Source organism: Myotis myotis, unplaced genomic scaffold, assembly GCF_014108235.1.
Source record: "Myotis myotis isolate mMyoMyo1 unplaced genomic scaffold, mMyoMyo1.p scaffold_m19_p_2, whole genome shotgun sequence".
Classification (NCBI taxonomy): Eukaryota; Metazoa; Chordata; class Mammalia; order Chiroptera; family Vespertilionidae; genus Myotis; species Myotis myotis.
In genome coordinates, this window is record NW_023416324.1 from 73,313,405 (window position 1) to 73,323,745 (window position 10,341).

General features: G+C 40.3%; 1 protein-coding gene across 1 annotated transcript; it reads left to right on the forward strand.

The window, feature by feature from the left end:
* Positions 1–8,078: 8,078 nt before the first annotated feature.
* Positions 8,079–9,783, forward strand: LOC118675564 (endogenous retrovirus group K member 5 Gag polyprotein-like). Its single transcript, XM_036348473.1, has 2 exons — positions 8,079–9,026; positions 9,148–9,783. The coding sequence occupies exons 1-2, from the start codon at positions 8,079–8,081 to the stop codon at positions 9,781–9,783; spliced, it is 1,584 nt and encodes a 527-aa protein (XP_036204366.1).
* Positions 9,784–10,341: the final 558 nt, after the last annotated feature.

The window sequence follows — 10,341 nt, forward strand, 5'->3', positions numbered from 1 at the left end:
GCTTCCATGACTGCTCTTCAACAGCAAATGCAGAAGCACAAAACCCTCACCACCGCCCCATTTTCTCTTTGGAAATCTCACCCCACTGCATCATTAACGTGGGGGATAAAACATATCTGGAAAGCTAGATGTAAGGAGTTCCACAGGCTATAAGCTTTAGCTCTCTAGCTTTCTGCACATGTGCCCAGCAAAAGTTTAAAATGATGCTGAACACAATCTGCTACCACATCAAAAAATCATCTAACTTGTTCTCTGTATATGTATAGATACATACGCAGTTACATATATAAAGATTGAGTTTTGAAATAAAAACTTTCACAATTATTTTTATGCAGAATATTTTATTTGCTCTTCATAGCATTGCTGTGCAGTAGATTTGGCAAACATTGTTCTTCTCATTTTATAGTTGAGAATTATGAGCTGCAAAATTGTTTGGTGTTCAAGGTCACAAGACTTAAAGCATGCTAAAATTTAGTTAAAAGCACAATATTGCCCTGGCTGGTTTTGCTTATTGGATAGAACATTCGCCTGCGGACTGAAAGGTCCCAGGTTCGATTCTGGTCAAGGGCATATACCTTGGTTGCGGGCACATCCCCAGTAGGCGATGTGCAGGAGGCAGCTGATCGATGTTTTTCTCTCATCGATGTTTCTAACTCTCTATCCCTCTCCCTTCCTCTCTGTAATAAGTCAATAAAATATATATATTTTTAAAAGCACAATATCAATGGGATAAGATAGTCTTTCTTAGGATGAGTTAGCAACATTTAGAAAATTAAAAATGCTTAGCATTTCTACTACTTGGATTTTATTCTACATACTAGAGGCCTTATGCACGAAATTTGTGCAAGGGGCTCAGCCCCTGCTGCCGTGGCTGCCTCTGCCTCAGTCCCCCCCCCCCCCCCCGCCGCCTGTCTAATTAGCATATTATGCTTTTATTATTATAGATACATTTCCATGAGTGCTTGAAGAGACATCTATAAGAAAGTTTGTTGTAATATCCTTTGTAAAGAGACCACTGAGAAGAATCAACATGTCAAAAAAAAACTGGTTAAATAATGAAGTAGGTAATGTATAGACAAGTGAAATATGCCCTAGATGTAGTAAGTGAAAAATATTACGTTGAAAAGTAATGAATACATTTTTATTCATACATAAAAGCAACAGTAATATTAATAATAAATATGTTAATACAGGAAAAGCACTATAGTTATATGCACCAAATTAAAGTGGTTTCCAATCAGTGATATTTTCCTAAGTTTTTGTTTCCAAGTTATATTTATGTAATACCTGCATTTAATTAAGATTTGTTTAATTATAATTCAAAAGACAAAGATATAAAAGTAAGGTGATAAAAATCCTAGATGATTAAACTGGATTATTTTTAAGATTCACTCCTTATGTAATATTTTATGAGCTTGGCCTACAAGTCTCTTGAAAGCCCAAACTGATTGATATAACAGGTAGTTATCCCTAACCCTGGTATAAGATAATTTCTGGGTAATTTAATGTTAGCAGATCTGTATCTGAATCAAAATTCTGTCAATTCTCAGCAAGTCACATAGTGTAGTTGAGACACAGTTTTCTCATTTATAAAATGAGAGTAATAAAAATACATAGAATGCTGCTCAGAAACAAGATAAGATGAAATAAAGATCAAATTGAAAACTACAAACCAGTATATTGTTAATGATATAGATAAAATCTACTTTCTGAAGTGCTGTGACCATACTTCTTTAAGAGCTATCTTTAAAATTTTCAAAAATTAAAAATGCATAGATATCCTGAGATATCCTATGTGGAATGCCAGCAGGCAGGTTGGCCACCAACTTCAAGGCTGAGGACAAGGAGATCCACATCTCAAAAGAACAATTTGGAGCTCCTGGGTGAAATCCAAACTCAAGGTTGAGAAGAGTTGAGCAGTACCATGTGATTCATATACTTGTCCTTTAGTCCATGAGGCATAGTAAGATTATTTTGCCAGTTATGTGTTTCTAATTTATCAACTCAAGTTTTGAGGTATAGTTGGTTGGCCCAGCCCCTGTGGCAAGTAGATTTTGTCTGGAGTAATGTAAGCCAAGGATACATCACTAATTTGCATGTTAATGCTTCTACATCAAGTTAATGAAGTTTTCCCCTTACAAACAAAATAGCCCTATATTCATGCAATTCAAACTTATGAAATGCATTTTCTTATGAAATATTTAGAGACTGAAGAGGATGATACAGCTCAGCTACTTTAATATTTATTAATATAAAAGCATTCCATTTTATTGTGATAGCAATCCAATTCATTTTATGATAATTTTAACCTTTATTCCATTCTATAGTATGAGATAGTTCATATATTTGAAAAGCATAGAGGATAATAAAATAACATCTGTATATCCAATACCCAGAGCTAGCAAATCTTAATGTTTGGCTATGGCTTCTCTAGATATTTTTAAAAAACAAAATATTTCAGAAGCATTAGAAGATCTCTGTATACCCAATAAAAATCTGCTTCTTCCTTACTCAGAGATGATGACCACCTGGAATTTGGTGCTCATTTTTGTCATACATTTCTCCAAACTACTACCATACATAGGTATCTATATACAATATATAGTAATTGTTAGCAAATTTTGAAAATGTATATACATTGTATTTATTCTTGTGCAGTTTGATTTTTTTAGTCAATATAATATTTTGACATTATTTATATTAATAAATGTAGTTCTGTTTCAATCATTTAAATTTTATTTAACATTCCAATGTGTATAGGTACCAAAAATTTAAAAATTTTCATTGAATATTTTTAATTATTTCATTACTTGTCCTATTATTATAAGAAATGCTACTGTAGATATTTTTACACATCTCCTAATGCATATGCACACGTTTCTCTAAGATATATATGAAAATGTATAATTATGGGATCAAAGGTTAGTCACATCCTTAACTTTAGTAAATATTACAAAATTGCTCTCCAAGGAAGTTAAACTAATATGTACTCTATCGGGAGTGAAACTTTCCTTTCCCTCTGTTTTCTTAAAACATTTTTCATTTTTGCCATTCTGATAGATCAGTGATGGCGAACCTTTTGAGCTTTGCGTGTCAGCATTTTGAAAAACCCTAACTTAACTCTGGTGCCATGTCACATATAGAAATTTTTTGATATTTGCAACCATAGTAAAACAAAGATTTATATTTTTGATATTTATTTTATACATTTAAATGCCATTAAAAAAGGAAAAATCAACCAAAAAAATGAGTTCGCGTGTCACCTCTGACACGAGTGTCATAGGTTCACCATCACTGTGATAGGTGCTAAATTATATTTTAGTATTTAATTAGTAGTTCTCTGATTACTAAAGGAATTAAGCAAGTTTTTATTTCTTTTGGCTGTTTGAATTTCCTCAGTTGGGTATTTCTTAGCCTATATAATAAAAACCTAATATGCAAATCGACTGAACGGAGGAATGACCAGTTGCTATGATGCACACGGACCACCAGTGGGCAGATGCTCAACACAGGAGCTGCCCCCTGGTGGTCAGTGCACTCCAACAGGGGGAGCACTGCTCAGTCAGAAGCTGGGCTCACATCTGGCAAGCGCAGCAGCGGTGGTGGGAGCCTCTCCCGCCTCTGCGACAGCACTAAGGATCCCTCCGGGGATGTCTGCCTGCTGGCTTAGGCCCACTCCCTGTGAGAGGGCATAGACCGGGCTGAGAGACCCCCTTCCCAATTGCACAAATTTTGTGTACTGGGCATCTAGTTCTCAATTCCCACTTTCTATTTGAATGATTGTCTATTAATTTAAATTTGAAGAAGATAATGGCAAAATCTGAATGCTAATCCTTTGTAGATTAGGTAGTTGCAGATACATGCTTTTGAATGATAGCTTGCATTTTCACTTTCTTAAATGAACCAATATTTTCACTTTTAATGCAGTCAACTCTATCTTTTTTCTAGTTTTTAATTGTCATGTCTTCTTATATACATACAATGCACAGATATCTATAATAATAAAAGCATACTATGCTAATTAGACCAGACAACCTTCCAGACGAAACTGGAGCTGAAAGGGCCAAGGCAGAGGCAGCAGAGATGGCAGAGGCCCCCAGCTGCCACAGCAGGCAGCTGCCCTGGCAGTGGGGGCCAAGCCCCTTGCTTGAATTTTGTGCATTGGGCCTCTAGTTGTCTGATAAAAGCTGAATGACTTTGCCTTTCACACTTAAGTTTTAGCACCCCTTACATTTCAGTTTTTGCATGGTATAATGTAGGATTCAAATTTTAATTGTTCCTCCTGTATGGCCAGTTATCCTAGCAACATGCATTTTTTTTTCTACTGCTTTTTGATTTCACCTCTGTTATGTATCAAGTTTTCACATGGTGGTGTGGGTTTTTTGGCTTCATATTTTGTTTCACTTACTGTTTTTTCTCTCCCTATAGTTAATAATAATAATAAGAAGAAAGCATGATTTCTTATTTATTAAGTCTACTCATCTTGTTATCTTACTAGGGCCAAAAATATGTCAGGCTGATTTTACTTTTGCCATATTAGAGTAAGGGATAAAGTGCAAATTTTAAAGTATTTAGTTTACACTTTTCATAGGTATTTTGTTGGGGTAAGGTATTATGTTGCATCTTCAATTCTTCCTTGCTTCATAACGGAGGATCTCTTTCAAGTGGGAATCAGAGAGAATAGAAAAAGAGAAGTGGTCTTGAGTCAGAATATGGTCCCGTTTTTGGACATATCCTTCTGTTTCCTTTGTTGAAAAGGTACATAAAATCAGCACTGTCTGATCTGTGAAGTGTTACCTCCAATGAGTATCACTCTCATGCACTGAGCACCCTTTGTGTACATGGCACCCCATGGTGGTTATTTACCAGAGGTAGAAGTAGTTGTAGCAACAATGATAGGAGTCTACTAATAGAGTAGTAAAAGAAGTAGTGATGTTTAGTAATGTTGTAGCTGCTAAAAAATTTCCTCCTTTGAATAAATAAAGTTTTTTTAAGACCTGGTTTCACTGGAGGGATTCGTTTATGATACTGAAGTGAGGTGGGGCAGCACCAACTATAATCTTCTCTTGCTTCTCAGTTTTGACAAGGATTAGGAGTGAGCCCATGGATAGGGGCTTTGGGTTCCTGGCCGGCACCTTTGATAGTCTTCAGTGATCAATTCTATGACAATACTTTGAAATAGTGCAATCCCTCTAATTTTCTTCTCTGAACGAACCACTGGCCTATACTCATTATGCTTCCCCATCTCTGCATGTAGGATCTCTCTCAATAGCAAACATGCTTTTTGGTGGGCATTATTAGAGCACCTTCCCTGCTCTCTGTTCTACCCTTGGGAATGGTTGTGCTCCCTTTAAGGGATAGTATCTTGCCCCCTCTTTGATTAGCATTGTTAATTAATTAAGATGAGAATCACTGACATTTTTCAACTGGGTCTGCAATTTAGTTTGACTAAGCAGGCAAAGAAATAGCAAATGAGAGGTTCTCCTTCAAAACGTGTTCCATATTGTGTTCTTTATTACAATTACAATGTATGTGATATTTAGTAATGAAAAATAAGAATTCCCCCTCCCATATGGGCCATTTATATAAAGCAAAGAAAATGAAGTTATATGAAAGTGCTTGGTATGTGTCATATGATTCTAATGCTGGTTAAATAGTGTTTATAGAGAGCAATAGGGTGCTTTGAGCAGAACAGGAGAGAACAGGAGATGTTCCATACCCTTTGGACTAAAAAGTAAATGTGATAGGATTACCAACTTTCGTGTGTATTTTTGTGACTTTTTGAGAGTTTTATGTATCAACATATTCTCTTCCTCTCCACACACACACACACACACACACACACACACACTCACACATGTGCATATACATATTTGTATGTTGAGATGTTAAAATTGGTACACTTATTAAACACACAAAAGCAATAAAGAAAAGTGGCCAAAAATGTAATAATTGAATGCTTAGAATGTGCTTAGTCCAAATGAAACAAATGCATTTTCCCCCTAGGCCTGCATAATATACTCAGGCACTAAGAAACTGTAGTAAACTCTTTTAGACCATAAGATTAGAACTCAGTGTACCCCTGGGTCAGTGACCTGAGGCTCAGTGAGCTTGTTGGTTCAGTGAATGTTCGTGGAGGGTCTCCTCTATTCCTGGCATTGTGGTTGGCCCTGGGATGCAGTTATATACAGAAAAGCAGAGTTTTAGAATTCTGTGTACTTAAAGTTGGCAGAATAGGTACATATTTCTAAACATTTTACTATAAATATGATGTATGATTTTGCAAAATGGTAAAATCTGTGAAAACTATGATATATGATGAGAATGAAGACCTCTATGGAGAAGTGACATTTAGATGCGAATTGAAAGATGAGGATCAGTTCTCCAGGAAAAAAAAAATGGCAAGGAATTGATCTTGGAAGACTAGAATTGTGCACAACTCTGGAATGGGGAAAGTAATTGTTATGACAAAAAAAAAAAAAAAAAAAAAGCAAGAAAGATAATGTGGCTCATTGAGGAAAAGATTGGCAAGATATGAGGTTGGCATGGTAGGTAGGTGGGGTGCCAGGCATGCTGGGATTTATTAAGGATTTTAGATATTTCCTAAGCATAATACAAAATTACTAAAATGTTTCATGCAATGAAGAATTATAATTAAAGTTAGTTTTTATAATAAATGCCATCATTTCTTGAGTACTTATCCTGTATTAGGTTTGGGCTAAGAGTTTTATCTATACTTAATTCACATTCACAAAAACCCTGGAATCATACCCTCAATGAGAAAAGTGAATCTGAGAACTTACGCTATGAAATACTACAGATCTGAAATTAGAACTTAGGTCTCTATCTCTGAAGCTCACCCTTTTAAACATTCCACTCATTGATTTTCTAATGTACTTAATTAGGCCACTAGTATATATTTTGGGAGATGGAAGTATTAGGCAGTATCTACTTCTGCCTATGAATTTTCTAGAGCAGTGGCTAGTAAGTGTTACTTGAGCAATCTTTGGTGGTTGTATTTAGGCCAAATGAAAGGGTCCCTGTTGGGAGCCATTAGAAATTACATATACATCTTCAGCTTACAACACAATAGGTTTCTGGTCCCCCCAAACCAGCTCCCGGGAACCAATTAAGCCTTGTGGTTTAGCCTGGAGTTAAAAGATAACCTACCCTCACCCTAAGTACACAGCTGCTAAATCTCCGCTGACAAGCATACATCTCTGCTGATAAGCACACAGCCATCCAGAGCCTGCTAAATCTCTACTGATAGGTTACTGCCCATAGACCCCTTTACCCACCCCCCTTCCTCTAGAACAATATAAATTCTACACGCTGTAAAAAATAAAGTTGAGGCTTGATCAGAACACTGTCTTGCCTCCATTCTTTTGTGTCCCTTGTTTGTCTCATTCTCCTAAGGTGTCTCTTCGTTCCCCGTTGTTGTCCCGCGGGTCGGGACAGTCTGGTGCCCAACGTGGGGCGACTTGGGGACCCCCTGCGAGAACGTCTGCTTGAAGCGCCTGGCCAGGCACCCCTTTGAGTCGCCGCACAGTATTGACTCGCGAGTGAAGACTCGGCATCCGGATCGCCACGGTTTCACCCGCCCGTGAGACAGATCGTTGTGAAGGTAAGCAGACGAAACTTTTCAAACAAGAATTTCAAAATACCTCTTAAGAGCCTTCACCCTCTTTGGCACCCTCTTTGGCTGGCCTTTTTAGTTTTCTTGATCTCCCTCCAGTCCACTAATAAGCGTTCACCTCGCCGTTCGGGGAAGGGTGAAAGGTACCCGAAACTGACAGTGAAAACTCTGAATCACTCGGAAGAGTAATTCTTCTCTGGCTCGACCTGTGTCACCCTCTCTGGCAAACTCTGAGCTCGCTACGTCTTAGTGGTCGCCATCCTGATATGGGGCTTATACATCCCGACCTATGACACACGAGCAGAGGCCGTAAGGTAAAAAGAGAGCGGTTACATAAGGATCTCCAGTGATTTAAGAAATTCCGAGATGACCTGGCACGGGGTTTATATGTCCCAGAGGCTTACGTGGAGGAGGAAATCTTGAGAACTACCCAGCCAAAATAATGGGCAACTCATTGAACTCTCATGAGGTATTTCTAGATGGGCTCAAGGAGTCCCTCAGGACATGGGGAGTAAGGATTAAGAGAATGGATCTTAGACAATTCTTCTCCTTTATTCATGAGACCTGCCCATGGTTCCCCCTAGAGGGCACTATTGACCATAGACAATGGAAAAGAGTAGGCGATGCCCTTCAGGATTTCTATCAAACCTTTGGCCCTGAAAAGATCCCCGTCTCTGCCTTCTCATATTGGAATTTTATCCAGGATATCCTTAAGGTCCACCCTAAAGACCCTGACATCCAAAACATAATAAAAACAGCGGAAACATCCCTTAGGGATAGCTCCCGGCCACACTCTGCCTGCCCTTCAGTATCTTTTGATATCCCTGAGGAGCCCACGGCACCCTCCAAAGAAATCACTAAATCTCAGCCTGACAAAAAATCTCCAGACATCTATAATAAACCTGATCCCCCTCCCCCTAAAATCCCGAGTATCTATCCTTTCCTCACCTCCCGAAGACATCAGGAGGACCACCTGTCTCCGGAGGATGAGGAAACCTTAGAAAATCAGGCCGCCCATTATCACAATGATAAAGACCCCTGGCGCTTTACAGCGCCGGCCCTTCGTAGCACCTCTAGTAAATCCTTTAGGCTCCCTCCCTATAACCCCGACCCCTCACTAAATATCCCTATCTTTCGAATTCCAGCCCTGGAACCATTCCGCAGCCCCCCTCCCTCCTCCGATCCCATCTGGCAAGCTAAAAACTCCCTAACCCAAGAAATTTCCTCACTAAAGGAAATTCTACAGCAAAAACGCGAACACATCCAACTTATCAAAGAAATCCGAGCCCACGAGGCTGAACTCACATCACTAAGCCCCAATCAACCCACCCAACCTCCTAAAAAATCCACAAAAAATCTAAAGTCTAAAACCCCTCTCCTCGCATTTCCAGTTACCCGTAGCCAACATCTCAGCCCCCCCCACCCCCCCCGAAGAGACTCCCCTACCCCCTGAAGACATAGAGGAAGAGGAAAATTCCTCAGAGAGCAGTCCCTCCGATTCCCACAACCAGGACCAAGGCCACGATTCGGCCGATGAGGGCTCCGATGCAGAGGGACCCACACCTACCTCAAGTCGGACCGCAACTCAAAAATACCGCCCCTTAAACCTAAAACACCTGAAGGACCTAAAAGCGGCTGTAACCAATTATGGCCCCACTGCCCCTTTCACCCTGGCCTTACTTGAAAGCCTGAGCGATCGATGGCTGATCCCTAACGATTGGTTTTCCCTGGCTCGAGCCACGTTATCAGGAGGGGAGTATGTCCTATGGCGTACTGACTTTGTAGAGAACTGCCGCGAGACCACGCAGCGCAATAGTGAAAGTAAGACCTCTCGCTCATGGACAAGGGATAAGCTACTTGGGCGCAGCCCCTATGACACCAATGAAGCTCAAGCAGCCTTCCCCCCCGGCCTTTTAGCCCAAATCCAAAACGCAGCCCTTAGGGCTTGGCGGCGCCTTCCGCCTAAAGGCTCAGCTACCACCTCCTTAGCAAAAATTCGCCAGGGCCCTGATGAACCGTACAGTGATTTCGTCAGCCGCTTAACTGACGCGGCTGAACGACTAGTCAGGGAAGGAGAAACAGAAAGCGCTTTTATTAAACACCTGGCCTATGAAAATGCTAACCCATCTTGTCAAGAGACTATATGACCCCATCGCTGTGGCAGTCTCTCTGATTATATCAAACTCTGCTCAGGTATAGGAACCTCCCATGCCATTGGACTAGCCATAGGGGCTGCGCTTAAGGACTTTACCAAGGATAAGCAACAAAAAACTTGTTTTAATTGTAAGCAGCCAGGGCATTTTGCTCGTGAGTGCCCAGCAGGGACACAGTCCCGCGCACCCCCTAAAACAATTTGCCCTCGATGCCGACGCGGCTTACATTGGGCCAATGAGTGTCATTCCAAAACAGACATTGAAGGTACACCACTTCTACCAAAACAGGGAAACTCCCAGAGGGGCCAGCCCCTGGCCCCACCATCAGAACAGAACCTAGGGGCAATCAGGTTCGTTCCCCAAACTCAGACACAGAAACAAATCCTCCCCGCGCAGACATCAACTCCCTCTGCCGCGCCACTCCAGGAAGCACGGGATTGGACCTCTGTTCCGCCACCGATACAATATTAATACCCGATCAAGGCATCCAGCTCCTCCCCACCGAAACTTATGGACCCCTACCCCCTGGAACATTTGGCCTAATCTTAGGAC

Bases quoted from the DNA above. Each gene is read 5' to 3' on its own strand.
- LOC118675564 (XM_036348473.1), top strand. From the start codon at position 8,079: ATGGGCAACTCATTGAACTCTCATGAGGTATTTCTAGATGGGCTCAAG. The intron at 9,027-9,147 runs GTTACCCGTAGC...TCCCACAACCAG, and splicing joins CCCCTCTCCTCGCATTTCCA to GACCAAGGCCACGATTCGGC.